Genomic DNA, 25674 nt, shown 5'->3' with positions numbered 1-25674 from the left:
ATGATTACACCAGAAAACTCTGGATCTACCTTATGAAGAATAAGGATGAAGTGTTTGAGATATTCAAAAGATTCAAGGCTCAAGCAGAAAATCAGAGTGAAACCAAACTGAAGAAGTTGAGGTCTGATGGTGGAGGTGAGTATGTGTCAACAAAGTTTCATGAGTTTTGCACAACAGAAGGCATAGTACATGAAATTATAGCACCATACACACCACAGCACAATGGTGCAGCAGAAAGAGCAAATAGAACCATACTCAACATGGCTAGATGTATGCTGAAAACCAAAAATCTTCCAAAGGCATTTTGGGGAGAGGCTGTATCTACTACTGTGCACATACTCAATAGATGTCTAACCAAAATATTAGATGGAAAAACACCAGAAGAAGCTTGGAGTGGACTCAAGCCTAGTGTGAGTCACTTTAAGATGTTCAAACCATATGACTGGAAAGAAAGAATGGTTCACCTCTCTTGATGAAACTACAAAAAGCAAAGTCAAATTTGCTGATAACAGTGCAGTCTCAGCATAAGGTATTGGACAAATAGTGATACAAAGAAAAGATGGAAAGAAGGCATACATCTCCAATGTGCTATATGTTCCAAATTGGAATTGGAACACTAGCACAGAAAAGAGCAGAGATACACATCTGGAAATTGATGAATGTGAAAAAGAAGCAGAAGTTGTTAATCCTATGGCTGCACCAACAATTAATCACAATACATCACAGAGACACAGACAACCACCATCAAGGTTCAGTGACTATGAGGTGTTTCATGATTCAAACATCACTGAAGAGGGAGATCTTGTTCACATGGCTCTTTTGGCTGAACAGGAACCAGTGAGCATAGAAGAAGCATTAAAGCAACCAAACTGGATTGAGGCAATGAATGAAGAGCTAAACTCAATCAACAGAAACAATACTTGGAGCTTGGTTGAGTTACCAAAGGGAAAAAGAGCTATCAAAGTCAAGTGGATATACAAAACAAAAGTAAATCCAGAAGGGGTAGTAACCAAGTATAAAGCAAGGTTGGTTGCCAAAGGTTTCTTGCAGAAACAAGGGCTGGATTATGATGAAGTCTTTGCACTAGTGGCAAGACTAGAAACAGTGAGGCTAGTGGTTGCTGTGGCTAGTTATAACAGATGGGAAATCTATCAAATGGATGTAAAGTCTGCTTTTTTGAATGGTCCCTTAGAGAAAGATGTATTTGTGACTCAATCTCCTGGTTTTGCAGAAAAAGGCAGAGAAAATCTGGTTTACAAGTTGCATAAGGCCTTGTATGGATTGAAGCAAGCTCCAAGAGCATGGAACAAGAGGATAGATGCATTTTTGAAACAGATTGGTTTCCTAAAATGCACCTCTGAGCATGGAGTCTATGTGAAAAGCAAGAACAAAGTAGAATCACTAATTGTTTGCCTCTATGTGGATGACCTGCTAATAACTTGTTCAAACTCTGATCAAATTGCAACTTTCAAACAACAAATGCAGTCTGAGTTTGAAATGACAGATCTTGGAGAGTTGGCATACTTCCTAGGCATTGAGTTTAAGAAGACAAAGCTTGGTATAGTGATGCATCAAAGCAAATACATAACTGATGTATTAAAAAGGTTTCACATGGCAGATTGCAATATCTCACACACACCAGCAGAAGCAAACTCTCTGAACTCTCAAATTGAGGAGGAGAAATTGGTTGATAAAACTCTGTTTAGACAGATGATATGCACTTTAAGGTACATATGCAATACAAGACCTGACATTGCTTATGGAGTAGGTGTAGCAAGAAGATTCATGGAGAACCCTCTCCAATCTCATCTGGTTGCTGTGAAGAGAGTGTTGAGGTATCTCAGAGGAACTCTTGGCCTAGGAATCATGTTTCCTTCTAAACAGAACATCAATTGCAAGCTGGATTTGCTTGGCTTCTCTGATGCATATTGGTGTGGTGATAAATCTGATAGGAAGAGTACCACATGTTACTTGTTCAAGCTAGGGGAAGCTCCTATTAGTTGGTGCTCTAAGAAACAAGATGTTGTAGCCTTATCTTCTTGTGAAAGTGAATACATAGCTGCTTCTATGTGTGCACGACATGCAGCTTGGATGAGTACTTTAATGGAAGAACTTGGCTTGCTCGAAGAAGATGATGGTATTCTTATGATGGTTGACAACAAGTCAGCCATTAATCTTGCCTTAAATCATGTTGCTCATGGAAGGAGTAAGCACATTAAAACCAGATTCCATTACTTAAGGGATCAAGTGGATAAGAGAAGAATAAAGCTTGAGTTTTGCAACACTGAAAATCAACAAGCTGACATATTCACCAAGGCTTTGAAGAAAGAGAGGTTTGTGAATCTCATATGGCAAATTGGAGTGAAGACCATTGAATGAAGGCTGAAATTAAGGAGGAGTATTAGAGGAAATGTAAGATTAGCCTTTATTGTGTAATTAGCATAGTTTCCTTATATAGAAACTTTGGTTAGTTAAGTAGGTTGGGAAACTACTATAAATAGAAGTAGTTGTTAAACTTTGTTTTCAAGTGTATTGTGTTGTTATGTAAAGATTCATTTTCAATACAAGAGGTCATTCATTGATATACTCTTCTTCTTCTCCATATACTCTTCTTTTCTCTTCTTCTCTCAATTCCATTGCCTCGTTTGCTACTGCAGCAAGGAGTGATTGTGTGCATTGTTTATGCAGCAAGGTGATTAAGGAGGCTTTGGTTTTAACAAACATAACCCTTTAATATGAATAGTCCAAATAGACCCAAAAACAAAGAATTATTGCCAAAGTTCATGGTATAATAATTTTCAATTTTTACATATTCTTGTTCATTGCCTTCACCTTCAAACTTTTTATTCATCCTCCCAAGATGCTTCTAATTGTGTCTTGAAAGACAAATCAGATTGAGATATGGAAAAACATTATATAGAAGTCTAAAATTAATTGTATCAGTTCTTAGAATCCTTGGAGAAGAGATTTGAATTGTATGAATTCTTTATCATTGAATTGAATTTCTTGCATACAAAGAATAACCACTTACTATTTATAGTAAACAGTTAAATAACTCCTCTAACAAACTGCTATAAAGGGAAATAATAATAAGTTAATCTATCCCTCAATGAGGATAGCTAAACTGAAAACCAAACAATGCCTAAGCAAGCTATGAATGATGTACAAGCTATTTACAAGCTTAAGAGCCCCCCTCAAGTTGGGGAGTGGAGAGAACACAAACCCAACTTGGAAATGAAGGAGCGAAAAGAAGTAGAGGGCAATGGCTTGGTAAAGGCATCAACTAACTAATCAAAGGAAGCAATGGGAAGAAGATCGATGATGCCATGTTGGATCTTCTCCCTTACAACATGGCAATCCACTTCGATATGTTTGGATCTTTCATGGAAAACAGGGTTGGGTGCCAAGTAGATGGCAAACCTGTTATCACAATAAACAGAGGCAGGTTTCAAGAGAGGGAAGTGCAGATCAGTGAACAAATAGTTGAGCCACTGCACTTCACAAACAAGACTACCCAAAGCCATATACTCTGCCTCAGAAGAAGACATGCTGACTGTGTTCTGCTTCTTGGACTTCCAAGAAATGAGAGATGATCCAAGAAAGATGCAAAAACATGTGATGAATTTTCTGGTATCCAGGCAACATGCCCAATCCGAATCAGAGAAACCAGAAAGTTTAAGAGCAGATGTGGAAGAGAAAAACAAGCCTTGAGCAGGGGAAGACTTCAAATAGTGAAGGACCTTGAGGGTTGCCTTATAGTGTACAACCATAAGCTTAAACATAAAAAGGTTGAGTTGCTGAACTACATATGCCAAATCAGGTCTGGAAATGGTGAGGTATATCAGCCTACCTACAAGCCTTCTGTAGCTAAGAACATCAGAAAATGGCTCACCTTGTTCAAGTTGTAGTTTTAGAGAAGGATAAAAAAGAATCTTAAAAGGCTTGGCAGCCAAGCAACCTGAATCCTCAAGAAGTGTCAAAACATACTTTCTCCGATTTAGGTGAATACCATATGGTCTTCGAGCAATTTCAAGACCTAAAAATAACATGAGTGTTCCTAGATCCTTGATCTTAAAAGCCTGATCAAGAAACTGTTTAACTTGCTGGATTTCAACAAGATTATCTCCAGCTAAGACCATGTCATCCACATACACCAAGATAGCAGTGAAAGAGGAGGAGCTAAACTTGGTAAAGAGGGCCTGATCAGCTTGTGATTGTGAGTAACCCAAAGAGATTAAGGCAGAAGATAAAGTAGTGTGCCACTCTCGACTAGCTTGCTTTAATTCATAAAGAGACTTACAGAGTTTACATTCCAAGTGCCAAGACTTGATGGCTGCCAAAGCTAAGACAGTTCTGACAGTGGTGATTTTCACCACATGAGAGAAGGTATGAAAGAAATCCACACCTTCTAATTGAGTGTAACCCTTGGCAACCAACCTGGCTTTGTATCTCTCAAGGGAACCATCAACATGAACCTTAATTTTATACACCCATTTGCAGCCTATAGCAACCTTTTCAGGAGGAAGGGAAACCAGTGACCAAGTATTATTCTGACTTAAGGCTAGCAACTCAGAATCCATAGCCTTTCTCCAATGATCCAACTTAACAGCTTGTTTATAAGTGGTAGGATCAAGGGCACTAGACATCGTAAGACAAAATTTCTTATATATGGGGGAACACTTGGAATAGTCTAGAAGAGAGGATAAAGGATAAAGAACTTGAGAAGAAGAAGAAGTAGTGTTGACAAAACTATGAGCAAGAGAACAATGATAATCTTGCAAATAGGTAGGAGATCTTCTCTATCTAGAGGATTGTCTAGGAGAAAGAACAGAATGAGGAGTTGTGTGGGACTCGAGAAGAGATGTATGAGTCTGAGAAGATATGGGAGACTCAACCAGAGGAGTTGTGTTTGACTCAAAAGGAGGAAATGTGTATGACTCAGGAGAAGATTCACTAGAGAGTAGAGGAATAGTGGAAGAAGATGACTCATGTGTTGGTGATGAGTGACTAGATGGAGACATAGAAAAGAAATGTTCATAGAATATAACATCCCTAGATAATAAAATGTCATGAGAAGATATATCATAGAGAATGTACCCCTTAGTCCCCTCTTTATATCCTAGAAACATGCATTTTCTAGCCCTTCGATCTAGTTTGCTCCTCCCTACAGCAAGAGTGCTAGCATAAGCCAAACAACCAAAAGTCTTCAATGACTCTAAACTAGGTAGAGACCCATGGAGTAAATGATATGGACTCGAATTTTTTAATAGAGGGTTGGGCAATCGATTAATTAATGTGGACAACATATTGGATAGAAAAATTCCAAAGGGTAGAGGGTAAATGTGGTTGGAAAAAAATGGCTCTAGCCACATTGAGAATGTGTTAGTGCTTTCTTTCCACCACACCATTTTGCTGAGGTGTGACAACACATGATCTTTGATGCATGATTCCTTTAGAAGAGAAGAAATCATTCATCAAAAGTTCAGCCCCATTGTCACTTCTAATGGTTTGTCAATGAGTATTAAATTGTTTTTCAATGAGATTGACAAAGGTTATAAGATGCTGCCTAGTTTCACTCTTGTGTTTCATTAGGATTACCTAAGTAAATCTTGTAAAATCATCAACCAAAGTAAGGAAATAGTTGTGACCAAGAACATAAGTAGTGGAATAAGAGCCCCATATATCAGCATCCAACAACTGAAACACTTCATTAGAAATTGTATTGCTATTACAGAAAGGCAATCTTCTTTGTCTAGAAGTATGACAAATATCACAAGGTACAAGTTTTCTATTACAAATTGGAATAAAAGAAAATCAGCTAAACAAAGTCTTCATTAGAGATATTGGAGCATGACCAAGTCTGAGATGCCAGAGAGTAAACTCATTGGGTGGACTAATGGAGGAATGAGAGACAGAGACTGAGGGAGATGTCTTGTGTGAGAGATCTATGACAAACATGCCTTGTTTCAAGCTAGCTGTACCAATCACCTTATTGGTAGTACTCTGCACAATGGTACAAGAGTTGAGATGGAAGGTTAGATGACAATGTAAGGACTGGATCAACTTTTGGACAGACACTAGATTGACATGGAAGTTGGGAACATACAAGACATTAAACATGATAAGAGATTCATACAAAATGACAGTGCCACAGATAGATGTGCTAACTCTACTTCCATTAGGCAGAGTAATCATGACAGGTGAAATGCATTTATGTGTGCTAAAGCTATGTAGATCATAAGCTATATGATTAGTGGCACCAATATCAATTAACCAATCTACACATTTGTTACCTGTAGCTGAAGGTAATGCAGTGGTGTTGTTTGTTGTCGGATTATTAGAGATCACAGAATTGACCTTGCTAGCATCATTTTTGCTCCTATCAAGTAACTCTAAGATAGATTTTACTTGATCATCAGTAAAAGCTTGCCTTTGGTTTCCCTTACTAGCAACAAAAAACTCCTCAGTCTGATGATATGAACCATCATGTCCATGTGCAATCTCTGTAGGAAAGGTAGTGGTAGAATTTGCTTGTCTTCCTAATCTATTGTAATAATAACCAGGTGGATAACCATGTTTTAGAAAGCATGTATCCACTGTGTAGTTAGTTCTCTCACAGTAAGTGCAAAACCTAGCATTATTTCCTTTACCTACATTATTGTAAGGCATTCTACCTATTCCTCTAAAATAATTACTTCCCCTGCCTCTATTTCCATTGAAGGACGGAAATTGAGAATTTCCTTGAGAGATAACAGTTAAGGCCTTCAAATCAGAGAGAATTGGTACATTGAACTGTCTTTCTTGTTGTATCACCATTGAAAATACTTTGCTGTTGTTAGGAAGAGGCTCTAACAACATAATATGAGACCTAACTTGTGAAAATTGATCATTCAAGCATTTAAGGAATCTTATCACATAATCTTGTTCCCTATGCATTTTAACCAGATCAATAACTCCAATCACAAGGATTCACACATTTACAGTAATCTATAGCTCTATAATTTTCAATTTCCTCCCATGGAATCTTCAATTCAGTGAAATAATCAGAAATAGATTGATCACCTTGAGTCATTCTGTAGAATTCTTCCTGAAGTTGAGCTATACGAAACACATCTCCTTGTGAATACCTATCATGGAGATCCTTCCATGCATCAGCTGCTTCATCAATCCAGAGAATGGATTTCACAATTGTTTCATCAACAGAGTGTTGTAACCAGGATAAGACCATAGTATTGCACCGAATCCATTGTTCATGAAGACGATGGTGGTGGTTGAACTAGTGACCTATCTTTGAACTTTAGCTTGTTTTTGAATTGAAGAGCTAGTTTCATAGATCTGGACCAGGAGTGATAGTTCTTGCCATTGAGAGGAGGAGAAACCAGAATTAATGTAGGATTCTAATTAGAACGAAGGAAGTAAGGATTCATAGGATTCACAATATAATCATCAAAGCTCTGATTCGCCATTGTATGAGAAGAAGAAAACGAAGAATGAATTCAGTGAAGAATGAGAGGAAATTGAGAAATTGCGATGGCGAGAAGACGAAGGAAGAAGAAGAAGAAGAAGATGATGAAGACGAATCAAAGCAAAATTTGCTCTAATACCATCTTAGAATCCTTGGAGAAGAGATTTGAATTGTATGAATTCATTCTCATTGAATTGAATTTCTTGCATACAAAGAATAACCACTTACTATTTATGGTAAACAGATAAATAACTTCCCTAACAGATTGCTATAAAGGAAAATAATAATAAGCTAATTTATCCCTCAATGAGGATAGCTAAACTGAAAACCAAACAATGCCTAAGCAAGCTATGAATGATGTACAAGCTATTTACAAGCTTAAGATCAGTGTTTATGTTTTGGGGCGGCTTCTCTTCTTGGATGTTGGTCGGAGATGACGTGAAGGTGGGTACAGTGACGACTTCAGGCGGTGGCTAGAAGGGGTGTGAAGGCCAAGAGTTCTCAGAGAGGAATTATTGAATGAGTTGCATTGTAAGGATTTGGGTTTCGATGAGAGGTTAAGTTTATTTTATAAAATAACCTTGATGTGAGACTTATTTTTTACAAAGAAAGTAAGAATATTTGTGTTCAAATATTGGAGAACACATTGTTAAAATCCTCCTTCGTCATAAAAAAAAAAAGTGGACTCGTGATAGCAAACCATATATATATATATATATATATATATGTGATGATAGATTCGTTTACATTTAAGTTAAATTACTCTAGTTATACTTAATTTCAGTAATTCATTTTCTTATATCAATCGAGCAAATGAGTGAAACTTAAAAGTTATTTAAGACTTCTCTTTTTCTCTCTCATCACATATTTCACTCACCATTTGGTCCGTTATATTTAAGAAAATAAATGATTGAAATTAAATGTAATTAGTGTAACTTAACTTAAGTATAAATAGATCTTTATTTATTTATATATATATATATATATATAATAAGTAGGAAATCACATATCCAAACCAAACTATTCAGAAATGATTTAGTTCGGTTCCTATAATAAAATTTATGTTAATTGAGGTGAATTGGTTTATGTCTCTTTGTTTCATTAGACCATTGAATTACATGAATTGATCAGAACTTTTACACCCTACCTATATTTTACTTTATAATTCTGTATAGATTTTAATTCTATTAAGGATTTTAAATCTCAACTATTAACCATCCGATGCATTTTGCTATAAAGAAATTAAATGTGTAAGAATTAAAATTTCAAAACACCCAAGTTTCTCTTTGGTCCAACCATATATTTTCTCATTTTTATTTCCATTGTTCCTTATAACTGTATTCTAAATATTCATTCTCAATGTTCTATTTTTGCAATTACCCAATCCACACAAAGGTGAGATTAAGTTATTTCCAAATAGAAATTTCACTTACCTATTTGGCTAGTACATAGTATTTTCAAAAAATATATTTGTTTAAATCACTTTTCAAAACCATATTTTTTAAAGTGTTTCCTAATTTGTTTAAGAACAACTTTTTTTTAAAATAAATTTTTGAACTTTCAAAAAAATTATTATTTTTCAATATTCTACCAACATACAACATTTAAAATTTTATATGTGAAATTTTAAATAAATATTTACATACGTTATATATTTATGAACAAACTTTTAATATTAAGTACATCTACATGTTTATAATTGATCTCATTTTAATAAAAAAAATTAAAGTGAGAATGAGAAACACCACAAGAAAATGAAAGTTGAGATAATAAATAAAATTGAAAAACAAAGACCATTGTTTATAATATTTGTTTTTTGGATAGATTGAATATCCATATAAATAGATACGTTCATAGATATCTATTAGATGAATTCAAGTTCATCAATTACTAAGATTATTCATTGAATTATATTCATTTAAATTTATTAGCTCTAATGAATAAATTTAAATGGATTTAATTTTTTGGATGGATTATGTATAGTTTTGGAATTTCTATCAAAGTATTTTACTCTTTTAATTATCATTTCAACCTTTTCAATTATAAATCATTTTATAAAATCCATAAGCTAATGAGGTCGATACATGTCAAAATATTGAGGAGATTCATTTGGAATGAATATAATATTGTGAAATATGGGTTGATTATTATTAATTGAGTTTAAAATTCATTCACGTGTAAATTTTTTATACTGTCAATATATTATTTATTATTGATTTATATTATTTTTATTTAAGAGTCAACAAATGTTAAATATAAATGGTGAATGATTTGTTGATGGTGTAAGGAACACTTACACTACCAATATATATATTAAATCCTTTTTAAATTCACAATTAATGCTTGTCATTGATTATTTTTACATTCACAGTTAATGCTTGCCTTATATGGGTTGAGTACTTTGGAAAACGCAACTGATGCTTCTCACCAAACTTGACTAAGAATTTTCAACGGGATAGGCAAACAAAAAATAAATATGAAATATCATTTTTATAAATAATACTTTTTTTTATTAAAAATAAAAGGAAAAACAAATATGTGCCTTTCTAGTACCGCAGAAAATCAGATCCTCTCCAGCCCTCCAGTACTGGAATGAAAGCAAAAAATGTTTTAATTTATTTAATTTAAAAGTATTGAAAAAATATAGATTCTTAGATTTTTTGTTAAATGTAGTTATATAATTTGGACTCAATACTAAATTGTCAAATACCAAAGAGCACCGGGGAAGCTTAGTTGAGGCTAACCCTCCCCGCAGATTTGTTTTTCAATTTCTATTTAAATTTGTTTTTACTTTTTTTTCAAATATTTTTTTAGTTCATTTTTTATTTAGAATTTATATTTTATTTTGAAATTTTAAAATAATTATTTATATTTTTTATTAGTCAATTATCCTTAATTATAAATTATAATTAAATATTTTTGTCCCTCCTAAACTTTAGGTCAAAATTCGCCACTACGAAAAGATGATCACAACCAAGTACATTTGTTAATGTATTTCCTTTGACCAAATTTAATGTAAGAGAGGATCATTGTTACACAAACTTATATTTAAATGTGGAGAGGGTATGTGTATATCACAAGTCTCTTCCCCTCAAAATTTGAGAATGTCAACCTTAAACTATGTTGCCCTAATCCTTGGTCTTGCAACATGTCTCTATAATCATGTAGCTGATGCTAGGGTCCAACCCATTGATAACATCAAAGCAGTTCCAACGGTTCAAGTTTCCATCCAAGTTGGATTACCTCGAGGTGAAAGTTCAGCCAATATTATTTGTGATATACTAACTCCAAATAGATATGTGGGATTTGACCTTCCACCTGGAGGAACCAAAACCTTAACTGTTGCCATTTTTGCTATATACAAGTGTGATGCAACATGGAAGGGTAAGAAGGCTACATTTGTTGCTTATGATAAAACTCGTGATACCTCACAAAATGATGTTTATTGGATTTTAGATCCTCTAGGTTTCTATCTAAGTTATGACCAACATGATTGGAAAAGAGTGGGTGGTTGGTAATAAAAATTATCATTGAGATAGTGCTTATGCTGTTGGTATAATTGCTTTTGATGGTGTGATAAAGCTTAAATGCGACATGTTTTGAGCTTGATTATGCTATGATCCTAATTGTATTAAAGAGCATTGAACATTGATGTATTATGGAATAAGATGCATTTGCTTGTTGTTTTATGTGTAGTTTAGTGTTTTAAATTTTGTTAATGGTTGCCTTAGACCATCCATTGTTGCGATTATGGTTGTTATGATATAAATTGCGCAGTTGTAGTCTAAAAAATATTTTTATCAAAAATCAAATATTTATTTTATTAGGTGAGTTGACTACGTAAATGGAACATAATTACAATATTATATTATAAATTATATTTATTAACAAAAAAATATTAAGCTCAAGTCTTTATTTATATTTCTTATGTGTTTTTTCTTCATCTCCCTTTTTTTCTTAAGATTTTGACTCCATTTAATATGTTTTACTTATGAGGCTTCTATTAATCTCTTTCATCTTCACATGTCTAAACTAAGTGTTATTTTACTATCTTTTCTATAATAGGACGAGAAAGACTTGTGTGAAGACGAAATCATACATAGATAACCAATAAGATCCTAACAACACATTAATATTTTAATTCTAATTAAATTTAATTCGAAATAATAGCATCAAAAACCATAAAATAATTTATCTCTAAATGTTACGTGTGTAACATGCGTCTTCATACAAATTTTATATATTCATTTCTAATCATCATTTTCTAGTATATTCATTTAACAAACTCAATCTTATCATCATTAAAGCACTTTAAGTGTTGATAATTTACACCGAAAAGATATATATTTAAATGGTAATATTTTCTTGACGCCATTTTCCTATTCAGAACAAAAATAACTTGTATAGAAAAGAATTTAACACAATCATTTTTTAAGGTAAAGTAATTTCTTTATTTTAGTGTTATAGAAAATAATTATTTAGAAAGATTTTAATTAAGATTAAGTTTTTAATATGTTGTAATATTTTATTAATTTCACTATAAAGATATGTCTTTCACTTTATGCATGTAACTTGGTTCACCGACGGGCATTGGTTGAAGTTATACATATTTAATTCCTCTTAAGCAAGGTTTTAGGTTCGAGTCTTATGGATGGAAAAAATGTCCGCTGTGACAGTTAGCCTTACGTACTTATGAATTTTTCAGCTCGGACATAATTGCTTCCAGTGTGAAAATATCTGGAAAACAAAAAAAACTCATTAGTTCCTACCAATTTAACTTAGCCTAAATTATCCTTAATGGATTGGAATTTTAGAATTTAGAGGATTCATTTTTAGCAGCCAATATAACAACAATCATGCATCTTGACTTAAATTAATAACTTTTTATACAACTGGTCCAACACTTTGGAGAATGATGATATGATGTTCCCATTTTCCTAACTCACTTCCTATTCCTCCAATAATATTTTGCCACATCACTAAAATCACATCATTAATTTTATTATGTTGTAAAAAAAAACATCGCCTCAATTACTCATCTTTTGAATATATTATGTTGATGATAATTATTTAGATACTCAGTGTTTTAAATTATAATATCGCTGCTATGCAAAGTGTGGTTATTACAATTTAAATTATTTTGTGATTAAAAAATATTTTTAAATTTGACGTGGTTTGTATAATTTGATGATGCGATCACATCTTTATAATTGAGTGTCTTTCACCATGATTACAATAGTCACCACAACCACAGGCCAAACCTTTTATTCCCCGTCTTTCTACTCTAAAAACAAACTCAATCACAATTTTCAGAATCTTCTGAAAATTTGTGAAATCATGTATATTTTCTCCAATATTTATGATCAGAATAAAGCATAGATGGATGTAAATGAAGGAGCAATCTCTTGCACACATCCTAGTCCCCCTTCAAGGCAAACTCCCAAATTAAAGTAGCATTAAAATATAAAATAACAAAACAAAACAATCAGTTTAGACAATGGAGGATTTCCAACCTTAAAGTTGGAATGTTTATCAACATATCAACCAGATGTTATTGAATTCAGCTTCTTTTCATACAATTTGGCCCGCCGAAGAGCATCTAAGGCTTCAGCTTGTTTTCCTGATCGTTTCAAAGTAACAGCCTTCAATTTTTCTTCTTTGATTCTTTCTTCTAGTTGATTTCTCTCTTGGTTAGAGTTTTCAATTCTAGCAACATTGGGTTTCAAAGGCTCTGCTCTATCCGGAGCTCTTGACGCAACACTAGCACCTTCAATTCCAGCTGCTTTCAGAGCAGATAAGAGCTGAGGGTCAAGAAAATCCTCAACTGTCACGTCGTCCACTGCATCTGACTTACCTGCATCATGGGCTGTCGACTCCTCTAACTGTATTTCAATCGCCTTTGCACGTTCAGACTCAGCTTCTGCTTCCTCAATGCGACCCTCCCTCCGTAGCTTCAGCGCTTGACGTTTGTGCCCCAGAGACTCTTGCTGCAACTTGAAACGATCACGGCTAGTCAATGGCTTTGCAGTAACATTTGGTGAATCTTGTTTCTTTTGTACAAGAGATGCATCAGAAACATTGTGGGTCAAAGCAGTATTTGGCTGCATGCTTCCATCCTCTAAGTTCTTCTCCAACAGCTTGGCCTGTCGGAGTTCCTCCCTAGCTTCTATCAGTTTCCCTTCTCTTTTCAAAGCAACTGCCTTCCTTTTACGAGCCAAAATTTGTTGGCGTAAGGAAAGGTTGTATTGTGAAGCAGGATCCTCAACAGCATTTGACTCGGTTATGTTTGGCTTTTGATTGTCACCAGCCAATTCAGTTCCTCTTTGAGTTGTAACATTGCTTTTGGATCCTTGGTCATGACTGAGGTTTACTGAGGAGTCCAAATGAATAGGAGGACCTGCTTGAGATGAGTTTGCTGAACTAAGCTTATGTTCTTTTTGTTCTTGAGTTGATACTTCATAACTGCTATAACCATCACCAGTAAGTAAATCTTGCATATGCATGGAGTAGCCAGCTGAATTGCTAGGGCCAGTAGTTTTAGGTGATTTCATCTTTTTTGCAATATTTTCACTTGAAGCACTCACCTCAGCAGATAACGAATGCTTATTATCTGTGAGTTGAAATGTTGCAGGAATTTCCAATTCAGGAACATGCTTACTTGACACAACCACAGAAGAGGCTGAACCTTTATCCACTTCAACAGCAACTCCCTGACTCCCATGCCTTTCCAGGAAGTCATATGATCCAGGAAGAACAGATTTTTCCTCCTTGGAAACATCAAGTAACAACTCCTTGTTCTGGCTCCCAAAATCTTCCATTTGGGCTTCCAAACTCTTGGCCATTCTTAGAACTTCCTCCGCCTCTTCTATCTCTCCCTTGCGCCTATGACCAAGAGCCTTCCTTTTCAATACTAAGAGTTCTCTTTGAATCTCCCCCTTACTTCTTGAAGCTGTAGCAGGAATGCTTGAAGAGGAATCAAATGCAGATATGTCTTCAGTACGAGTAAACCTACTAGTAGCTTCCTTAACTGGCTCTTCTTTTGTGGTTGCAGTTTCAAGTTCATCATTCTTCCAACCTAGATTGACAAGCATTGAATTCAGTGCTGGATCATGCATATCCTCTTCTGAAACAACCCCATCCCTTTCTTCGTCAATCGCAGTTTCAACTAGGGGATTGAAGAGTTTGTCTTTCATCATAGTAGCATCAACACGTGACTCATTCTTTGGAGCTTCCATCTCTGCCATCTTGGCTTCTAAATCTTTGGCCTTTTTAAGCACTTCCTCAGCATCCTCATCTTTCCCTTCGCGCCTCAGAGCAAGGGCCTTTCTCTTTAAGCCCAAGAGCTCCCTCTGAATTTCAACTTTACTTCTTCTTGGTGCTCCAACAAAGACTTTTGTAGAGTTCTTATTTAGAGAAGCAACATTAGTTGCCACAAAATCATTATCATCTTTCTTCAAAGGCTTGCTTGGAGAATTCGAAAGTTCATTATTGTCATCATTCCAACCCAAGTCCCTAAGCAGTGAAAGGTATGCTGGATCAGACATATCTTGATCTGTTACATCATCTTCACTTCCCTCCTCGAGTGGAAGATTTCTATGAATATCAGAATGCTTGTTTGCTGCATGTGGGACATTTTCAGTGCTATTTATCTTCGACGCTTTAAGATTAGAAGCCTTATCCATATCCATCAGCTGATGCTCAAGAGCTGCACCCTTTCTCATTTCTTCTTCTGCTTCATTCAGTTTCCCTTCCCTTCTCAAAGTAAGTGCTTTCTTTTTCAAACTCAAAAGTTCTCTCTGAATCATCAACCGGCTTTTTGGTGCCACTGTGGAAGCAGCATTGCTAGTGGCATTAGTATTCCTCTCATCCAAATGAAACGAGTCTGATCCATTACCAACAATTTCAGACCCAGGGCTGTTAAGGCTTCTTTCTAATAATTTTGCCTTTTTCAAGAATGTCATTGCTTCTTCAGTATTACCTGCCCGCTTTTGATTAAGAGCTTCTCTTTTCAAAGACTGAATTTCACCTAACAATGCTTCTTTGTCAAAGGTTTCAGACTTCGAAAATGTATTTTCAGGTTCAGTCCAGCCTAATGATTCCAAAGCAGCAGCTAAATCAGGGTCCATCATATCCTCATCGGTCACTTCAAAATTACCATCAAGATCATCAATGCCCAAAAGTTGTCCAAAATCATGCCCATGTTCTTGAACATGCAGATCTGGAAACTCTCCTTTAACATCATCGTCCATGCCATGAATTACTGCTGATAGTTCATCATCAGAATCTTCAGCTTCAGCAAGGATTTCTTGTTCTTCCAATTGCTTCTCTAAAATTTTAGCTCTTTTTAATTCCTCTTTGGCCTCAGCAAGCTTACCCTCATGCTTCAACATTAGAGCCTTTTTTTTCATAGCAACAACCCCACTCTTGTCAATTCTGCTGCCTTTTTTTTCTTCACCTGTCTTTGGAGAGATTTTTCCAATTATCAATGAGAGTTCACCCTCCAAACTCAAACTCGCTGACCTTTTATCTTCAGTATGTAGATCCACATCAGACCACCCTAGCTCTCTAAGTTCGGAAGTAAGATCATCCTTTTCTTTACCCATGTGAGGAAGTGACTTTGTTTTTGTGACAGACTCTACAGAAACAGTCTTCTTACGAGCCTTCCGTAATTGAATTTCCAAAGCATCTGCCTGCCTCTCAAGCTCCTTCCCTCTCTTAAAAGCTTTCAAGGCCTCCTCAGATTTCTTATCTCCTTTCAGTAGTTTATACTTCTTTTTTTCCTCCAAAGCTTGCTGACGCAACTCATCAGGAGTGATGGATCCCAAGTCAATACCCAAAATATTAGGCTTGTCATTTGAGACGTCACCGGAATTAGAATGTTCCTTAGTGCTTGAAGAAGAGGCAATGCCAACTTGCCCTTCGCCTCTGAGAACATTTTCACTGGTTTCCTCTCTGTTTTGACCAAGAATTTGGTTCAAAATTTCATCTTCATCTCTAGGGGTTGATTTCAAGCTCCCTGGATAAATTGAAATGAACATTCAAAACTAAGGTACTGCGTAGTAATAAAGACAGTAAAAATAGAGTACTGTTGTAAAATATAAAAGGTTTGAAATCGTTAAAGAAAATATTGAAGTACCTCTCCCTGCTCTGCGTCCATGTCGCAACTCAAACCGTGCTGCCTCTTCTAGTTTCTTACAAGGTTCACAAATACGCACAGGAGAATCACCTTGTCCACGTAAAACCATCCTTTGTTGGGTACAACTGTTGCAAAACAAGCCCCCACATCTTCTACAGTGGTGCTGAAACATAAAATAAAATGGCCAGAAAACAAATTTAGCACAAAGAGTACAGTTTGGGTCCAATCAAATTCTAATTAGCAAACATGAAAGATTATCTTCAAGTACTCGCCATCTCATTTTTCATGCGAGATCAAGAAATTTGCAAGCATACCATTCATTTATTGTAACCACAGATTCCATGAAGCTTCAAACTAAAAGTTCGATAAAAGAATAAAACTGGTTAACATAGAAACACAGTGAGTTATACTTCCTTACGGAAGTCATATATGTAACGCGGAAGGAGGTGGAATCAAAACACACTACCCTAAGAAATGGACAATTGATTCTCTTTTTATTTTACGCTAAAGATCATGAAGCAAAACCAATTCCTCCTAAGAGCAAAACGGTCAGAAAATGAACTGCTCTTAGACATGGCTTCACAGAACAAAGAGAACTTTTGCATTGTCTGGCTATAGTTTTGACTGCAGAAAAGAACACTAGTGATTTTGTAAGGAAAAATCTTAAGCTAAAGCTTGGATCGACTTAGCATATTAAACATCTTCATCATACACTTGCATATCTCTTATAATCATTACAATTACATAAAATTAACTAACCCGGTTGAGAAAATCAATCAGCATAACTAGATAATCCCAAACAGATCAGTAACAACTAGCATAAAAACTTAATAAGAAAAACAGTTATTCATATGCCAAGCCAAAAAAATGAGATTAAATAAAAAAAAGTATAAACATACATAACTTTATAACACAGAAACAAAAAATCAACTAGCATGCGAATAAATCAGTAGCAAAAATTTCATCTTTATATGAAAAAATACGTGAGAAGTTAACAACTTTAAGATATTCTGAAACACCCACATAAAATAAAACATTCTAGAGGGGTAAAAGAAACATGGGTTTTCTCAATAATTACAAAAAGTTTCATTATTTTAAAAAAAAAAAGTGGGGATCTGAAAAGTGGGTAACCTTGCGATTGATGAAGGTAAATTGACAGGAACATCCTTGGCAGTGTGAGGCATCGGCCACCCAATTATTCCCTCGTACCGATGGCTTTGGTGGTAATCCAATTTTCTCCAACATCTTCTAATTTTTGTTGTTGTTGTTGTTGTAATGTTTATGTTGGTGTTTTTGGTAATGATAAAAGAAAAGGAAAAGCGAGATATGGATTAGAGAAGTAAGAAATTGTTGTTGTTGTTGTTGTTGTGATTGTGGGGAAGTGAGAGAGTGGTGAAAAGTAAGGAAGAAGAAAAGCGATGATGGATGAATGCAGAGGATGATGACGAATTCAGGATTTGACGATCACAAAACCGAGTGCGGGTCTTTGTTTGTGCACGCTGTTGCCTCCCCATATCAGTACGACGTCGTTTTTCTTCACTTTTTTCTTTTATGACTCGATGCATCCATATTATCCAACTCGAATTTTATGAGAAAAATATACCTTGGTCGAGTTCGAGGTTCTAATTTATTTTGTATCCTATTGTGTTTGAGTTCGAGATTTTAGTAATACTTGACTCAAACCGAACCAATTTATTTACATATATATAAATATAAGATCAGTTTGTATTTAAATTAAGTTATACTTAATTTCATCTATTAATTTTCTTAAATCCAATAAATCAAATGAGTGAAACTTAAAAATCATCTAAAATTCATTTTTCTCTCTCAACATTTATTTCACTCACTCATTTTGTTCGTTCAATTTAAGAAAATCAATAGATAAGATTGAGTTTAATTACTATATCTTAATTTGGGTATAAACGGATATCTCCTTGTAATAAAGTTAAATTTCATATGTACAAGAGTTTTATGAAACTTTCCTATTAGGGCAAGCAAGTTTGCATAAATTCGATAAGATCAAGAATGTGGTGTATTTTTTCGATCATGAGATATTCAAATTTTGGAGTTGTAAAACTCAGCCCCACCCACCTCATTACCTTGCTTACGATTAATAAAATGGGTTGAAATCCTCTCGAGTATTAGAGAGTCTAATATTGGATTCAAATTATAACATATAAAACCCAAGAGAATTCCAATTCATAAAGTAGGCATTTCCTTCAACTTGTTGTAAATATTTGACAATGAAAAGGTAATTTGATAAATATGTGATTAAGGCCATCAAAGCATTTATCAAGATCCAAGCAAGCATCTATGCACAAAATCCCTTGGTTGCCCTTAAAACAACTCTAACCCTTGTGACATACTTTATGTGTTAAGGGCACTTTTGTTTCTCAAAACATCAATATTTACCTTTCTCAACATTCCAATAATAATTATATTTTTCTCATACTTAAGAGAGATTTCCTATATCAATCGCCAAAATTTATCCATTCATCTTCTACATTTATCTATTTCTTCTTTATTTTTCTTGCCTGCCATTTTTTCTTATCATATATATGTTAGGAGTTTAGCACATGCTCCATAGTAATAGCATTGCTATTATATGGGCAGATGATAATATTAATAAATTTATATTGGCAAATGATAATATATTTACTTTGAGTAGAATTGTAGATGCTATTATATGGATAGATGCTATTATACACAGACTGAAGCTCGTGACACAAAGCAGACTTCAATTATTATATAAAATATTGATTTATTGATAAAAATTACTGGTTTTGATAATGTTATAGTGATAAGCTGAACACTAAAAAATTGTTTAGTTTGAAATTCATAATCATCACCCATAAATTATCCACATTTTCAAGATAGCTGCAAAACTAGGAAACTAAAACGAACAAATTTAAGCTGTGATTCATGCTACAGCACCTCATTAGATAAAGGAGTAAAAAAATAGTTTAAGCAAATAATAAGTGGCAAGAGAAATAAACAAAGGATGGTGCTTGTATAGTTAAATCATCATAACTAATACTCCATAACTAGCAACCAATCTAATCTTCAAAATCATGCTTGTGAAAGAGGAGACAATAGTGAAAGCCACAACCATTCCATGAAGTGATCAGCAATTCCAGAGTTTGCATGAATCATGTGCTGACTCGAAGAGATAGTCTCCAACTGAGTCCAAAAGTAAGGAAGAAGAAAAGCGATGATGGATGAATGCAGAGGATGATGACGAATTCAGGATTTGACGATCACAAAACCGAGTGCGGGTCTTTGTTTGTGCACGCTGTTGCCTCCCCATATCAGTACGACGTCGTTTTTCTTCACTTTTTTCTTTTATGACTCGATGCATCCATATTATCCAACTCGAATTTTATGAGAAAAATATACCTTGGTCGAGTTCGAGGTTCTAATTTATTTTGTATCCTATTGTGTTTGAGTTCGAGATTTTAGTAATACTTGACTCAAACCGAACCAATTTATTTACATATATATAAATATAAGATCAGTTTGTATTTAAATTAAGTTATACTTAATTTCATCTATTAATTTTCTTAAATCCAATAAATCAAATGAGTGAAACTTAAAAATCATCTAAAATTCATTTTTCTCTCTCAACATTTATTTCACTCACTCATTTTGTTCGTTCAATTTAAGAAAATCAATAGATAAGATTGAGTTTAATTACTATATCTTAATTTGGGTATAAACGGATATCTCCTTGTAATAAAGTTAAATTTCATATGTACAAGAGTTTTATGAAACTTTCCTATTAGGGCAAGCAAGTTTGCATAAATTCGATAAGATCAAGAATGTGGTGTATTTTTTCGATCATGAGATATTCAAATTTTGGAGTTGTAAAACTCAGCCCCACCCACCTCATTACCTTGCTTACGATTAATAAAATGGGTTGAAATCCTCTCGAGTATTAGAGAGTCTAATATTGGATTCAAATTATAACATATAAAACCCAAGAGAATTCCAATTCATAAAGTAGGCATTTCCTTCAACTTGTTGTAAATATTTGACAATGAAAAGGTAATTTGATAAATATGTGATTAAGGCCATCAAAGCATTTATCAAGATCCAAGCAAGCATCTATGCACAAAATCCCTTGGTTGCCCTTAAAACAACTCTAACCCTTGTGACATACTTTATGTGTTAAGGGCACTTTTGTTTCTCAAAACATCAATATTTACCTTTCTCAACATTCCAATAATAATTATATTTTTCTCATACTTAAGAGAGATTTCCTATATCAATCGCCAAAATTTATCCATTCATCTTCTACATTTATCTATTTCTTCTTTATTTTTCTTGCCTGCCATTTTTTCTTATCATATATATGTTAGGAGTTTAGCACATGCTCCATAGTAATAGCATTGCTATTATATGGGCAGATGATAATATTAATAAATTTATATTGGCAAATGATAATATATTTACTTTGAGTAGAATTGTAGATGCTATTATATGGATAGATGCTATTATACACAGACTGAAGCTCGTGACACAAAGCAGACTTCAATTATTATATAAAATATTGATTTATTGATAAAAATTACTGGTTTTGATAATGTTATAGTGATAAGCTGAACACTAAAAAATTGTTTAGTTTGAAATTCATAATCATCACCCATAAATTATCCACATTTTCAAGATAGCTGCAAAACTAGGAAACTAAAACGAACAAATTTAAGCTGTGATTCATGCTACAGCACCTCATTAGATAAAGGAGTAAAAAAATAGTTTAAGCAAATAATAAGTGGCAAGAGAAATAAACAAAGGATGGTGCTTGTATAGTTAAATCATCATAACTAATACTCCATAACTAGCAACCAATCTAATCTTCAAAATCATGCTTGTGAAAGAGGAGACAATAGTGAAAGCCACAACCATTCCATGAAGTGATCAGCAATTCCAGAGTTTGCATGAATCATGTGCTGACTCGAAGAGATAGTCTCCAACTGAGTCCCAATTTTCCACCTAATCATCAAAGAATTAATAACCATTGATCTTAGGCCTTGAGGTAGGACCAACAAGCCGCGAAAAAGGCACTTGTGTCCGACTTGTGTTCAGATCCCTTTGACCTGAAGAAAACCTATCATTTACTTTTGGGTCCGATACAGATCTGGAAAATGCTTGGGCAAGTTCAACAGCTGAAGCTGCTCTACCATAGCGAACACCAACACCACCAGGAGATGGTTTTGGCTGATCAACAGGCTTACGCCATGTCTCGGGTGATTTTGGCCTTTCAGGGGGCTGTTGTCTATCAGTTTCGTTAACATTTCTTCTATTATCACCACGCCAGTTCTTCTGTGTGTGAACTCTCTCAGTGTCTACCCTTTGATCCTTCCTTTCTGGTTTTCTGCCAGTCCTTTGATCGTGAAAAGCATCATCAGTTTTTTCACCATAACAAGTTTGGACCGAACGATCAGAAAGTTTCTCGGTCCGCGAAATATTATGTTCAACCCTTCACACAACACAATCTATTAGCAAATATTGAATCTAATTTGGATCACAATTTGAGGCAAGTGGAATTACATGCAATCAAAACAAGTCCATACCTGCTTGAATGGTCAAGTACATCATAACTGTTTATTGTAACATCATCAATCCCTCGCTCCTTCAATACCTGAGGAAAGATCACCAACATTATCAAGCTGAGAAATGAAAGCCAAACACAGAAAGAAAAAAAGCAAGACCAGTTTCTGCAGTTGGCAGTAAATGACACATTTTAAGGCACATAAAGTATGGAAATTATGACACATTTTCACAAATAAACAACGTAAAAATATTACCCCTGTCCACAACATTGAAAAATGATAAAGCATAAGTTTCAACTGCATTTGTGATATAAATAAATGAAGGAACTTACAAGTTCTCGAGGACGAGCACCACCAAATAATGCCTTCCTGGATCAATTGCGTCAGTTGTTCCATTAGTAAACAGATAGACATAAATAATTTACCAAACAATCTTGCTGAAAGTAGTCCATGTTATTTCATACTAAGCATTAACCAAAGACTCAGGATGAAATTAAGACAACACAAAGTTCAACATAGTCATCCTTTCATATGCACTTCAATTTAAACAAAAACCGAACCCTTCGAAGTAACAGGTCAGGAGCAAAGTAAACATGATCCAAGAATCCAAAGAGATGCTAATTTGTTAAAGTGGTCGGGATAAGTAAAGTAGGTCATCATTGAGAACTGGCTGGATTCAATATATGTATGATGCTTTATTATAGATGCAGAAATGTAACTCCATGATCCCATTTCGAAATTTTCTTTGACCAAATAAATTAGCTAATGAGAATGAAAAAATAAACTTCATAGGTAAGACTACCTTTATGTCCAACTGTTCTACCAACTGCATTGCCTCTTATTAAAATACCAAATTCCAATTCGTTAATGGAAATATATGTTGTAGAGTTTTTAAGGCACTTTGCTAGGGTCAAGTGAAAAATTAACGAAATATTTTGAGCAGAGCACACAGCTTTTGCTTCAATACATTCAGCCTTTAAAACTAAAACAATACAAAATCATGTAATGTGTGGCTTGTTTTTAGTTTTGGACTTGACTAGACATGTGACCTGACCTGAAAAACCTAGTATGAACTACAGACCTACACACACACATATATATATACAGTCAGTGTGCCCTTGAAGTACTCGGATTAGGAATTGGGTGATGACTGATAAGCAGCCACTCTTTGTAATCTTCATCAATCATAGTAAAGTTTCTACGTTTTGCTGGTGGAAGTATGCCTACACCTATGGCACACTATAGGTTGAACCAGCTAGCTGGCAATGCTTCATAGGCAACACATGTGCACACCAGCATGAAGGACATATGTATCATAGATAAAAACTCCTAAACTCACTGTCTCATGCAACTAACCTCTCTCTTTCAGCATTCCCTTCCAACTGTTCAAGTGGCTCTGACCGAGGCTTCAAATTCAGCTTTGGGCGATGTCCTACCTCCTTCCCACTCTCATTTCCAGTTGAGACAGGCTTCACAAAATTGGCATGGCCATGCGCCTGATAAACAGTTCCAACATGGCCAGAATCATTAACCTGACGATATCCCTAGCATGGAGCAAAGAAGAGAGTTCATAAAGCAAACATAAGAATCAATAAGCACAATTTCCTGAGGAAGTGAAACTAAACAGTTGAACATGTGAATACCTGTGCATTTTCTGTAACATAAGGTTCTGTTCTTTCCAGTGGCTTCACCTTAGGTAGTGAGTTTAGTTTAGGTCTCACAGTTGGTTCAGAATGCACTGGTTGCTGCAACTCAGGACCACTATGTTTGCCATCATTTTGAGCCAGCAGAGCCCCATTGACATGATGAGATACACTTCTCGGGCGTACTTCAGAATACTTGGGAACCCCAGACCTTTCATAATCCAGTAACTCATTCCTACCACCTCGCATCGAGCTATCCATACCTAAACCCCTTTCAGCATGCGCTGCTAGAATTGCATCATAATTCTCCTCACCCACAGCATCCACTCTATTGTAGGCATTATAGACGTTAACACTGGCATGTGGTTCACTCTCCACTTCAGAAGATCTAACTACGTCAGGATCTGTCTGATAATGAACTGCCTTTGACTGCCATCTACCAGAAGACACCTTCTCAAGTGCACTTGCATATGCCAACTTGGAAACAGCATTAGGACGAGCCCAAGATTGCTCTGGCTCAACAACACTTGCCGCCTCCTTCCTCATCGCCCATACATTTGTAAAACCCCCACCAGAAGCTGTTCCATGCTCCTTATTGCTGCCTCCTAAACTCTGAGAATTCACCCCGACATAAGCTGTCTCAGGAAGCCTCGCCGAGTACGAATTAACTGTCCCAACATGAGACACTGGAGCCACTTGCCTGCCCAATGAACTCCCTCCCACTCCATACTCCGGCTTCACCTCAACACGAGAAGGCATCACATGAATGCTATCATCACTGATTGTTCTCCTGGGGGCTGAACCCCCACCCAGCGGCTTTCGCTCATCCTCATCGAAATTCCTGCCAATCGGGGCAGTGTGTGGGAAAAATGGAATCTTGTCATCATAACGCCGAGTCGCTGGCGATGTGTGCGGCCGAGACCAATGATCTGGCCGGGCCATTGGAGCTCCCCGTGATGACCGGTCATAACCAGGACGATCCGAAGTCCTCACAGTTCTGTGGAAAACCAAAAATAAAACAAATCAAAGTTAATTTTTTTACAGCAGATATAGATCCACCAACTAAAAATACTGATACAAAACATACACAATGAGAAGCCATAGATCCAATCTCTAGTTTTTCTTATTTCCCATCCATTGATGTAAAATAAAGAACACCCATTTGCTAATAATTAGATATAAATCAAATTAAAACAAAAAGATTAGAAATTTGAATGATTAAGATAAAAGGGTATTGTGCTTACACGCCTGGAGCAGAAGGAAGAGGGATATCAGAGGGGATAGAACCGCCATGGAAATCCTTCAGCGTCATGGTGCTACCACTGACTTTCTTCTTCGACATTCTCTCTCACCCTTTTCTCTCGCCAAAAAAGAAAAAAAAAAGATCGTTAACTCAGATACTAAATTGCAGGGTCCTTGTATATTTAGTTTATGAAGGTTTGAGATTTGTGAATAGAAGAGAGAGAGAGAAAGAGAAAATGGAAGAGTGAGAAGGGGAAACCGCACGACTGGGAATCTATAGCGAAAAGGAATGAACGAAGAACATAGATGAACAACCAACGCGATTGGTAATGGTTTTGGTGCTAACAAAAAACGAGAAATAAAGTGACCCAAAATATTTTAAATACCTCATAATACATTTCACTCTCTCCTAGCCTTCCTCCTAATTTATTCTTATATTAATCCCCATAATACTAAATATTTTTATTTTCCTCTATAATATTTCATTTTCACTAATCAGTAGTGACGGTAACAATTACTTAAATTTTAAGAAAATAACATGTCTAACAAATATGTGTAGAAACAAAATTATATATTTTGATTTGAGTGGTCATCCATAAGTTTTTTAAATTTATTTTCAATTTTATCCATTAATTC

At 35.2% G+C, this 25674-nt stretch overlaps 2 protein-coding genes across 8 annotated transcripts; both read right to left on the bottom strand.

Annotated features, from left to right (window-relative positions):
• On the bottom strand, positions 12783 to 18124 carry LOC109331252. Of its 5 annotated transcripts, none has more exons than XM_019565634.1 (4): positions 17733 to 18124; positions 16602 to 16764; positions 16415 to 16481; positions 12783 to 16381 (listed from the first exon to the last, which is right to left on the bottom strand). In XM_019565634.1, exons 1-4 carry the CDS (start codon positions 17844 to 17846, stop codon positions 13006 to 13008), a joined length of 3720 nt encoding a protein of 1239 aa, XP_019421179.1. In that variant the 5' UTR covers positions 17847 to 18124; the 3' UTR covers positions 12783 to 13005. The 5 variants fall into 5 exon arrangements, with proteins under 5 accessions (XP_019421179.1, XP_019421180.1, XP_019421178.1 ...); XM_019565635.1 differs by having other exon boundaries at positions 12783 to 16388; positions 16422 to 16481; XM_019565633.1 differs by having other exon boundaries at positions 12783 to 16481; positions 17733 to 17867; positions 17950 to 18124.
• LOC109331255 lies at positions 19476 to 25402 on the bottom strand. Of its 3 annotated transcripts, none has more exons than XR_002105765.1 (7): positions 25041 to 25402; positions 23797 to 24793; positions 23510 to 23697; positions 22486 to 22522; positions 22175 to 22242; positions 21542 to 22080; positions 19476 to 19726 (listed from the first exon to the last, which is right to left on the bottom strand). XR_002105765.1 is itself a non-coding variant. In XM_019565639.1 (7 exons), the coding sequence occupies exons 1-6, from the start codon at positions 25136 to 25138 to the stop codon at positions 21609 to 21611; spliced, it is 1860 nt and encodes a 619-aa protein (XP_019421184.1). In that variant the 5' UTR covers positions 25139 to 25402; the 3' UTR covers positions 21344 to 21512; positions 21597 to 21608. The 3 variants fall into 3 exon arrangements, 2 of the variants coding, with proteins under 2 accessions (XP_019421184.1, XP_019421182.1); XM_019565639.1 differs by lacking the exon at positions 19476 to 19726 and adding an exon at positions 21344 to 21512 and having other exon boundaries at positions 21597 to 22080; XM_019565637.1 differs by lacking the exon at positions 19476 to 19726 and having other exon boundaries at positions 21344 to 22080.

The sequence above is a fragment of the Lupinus angustifolius genome, chromosome LG17, assembly GCF_001865875.1.
Source record: "Lupinus angustifolius cultivar Tanjil chromosome LG17, LupAngTanjil_v1.0, whole genome shotgun sequence".
NCBI lineage: Eukaryota > Viridiplantae > Streptophyta > Magnoliopsida > Fabales > Fabaceae > Lupinus > Lupinus angustifolius.
The sequence above is the reverse complement of the archived record's forward strand: the minus strand, read 5'-3'. Positions and strand labels throughout refer to the sequence as shown.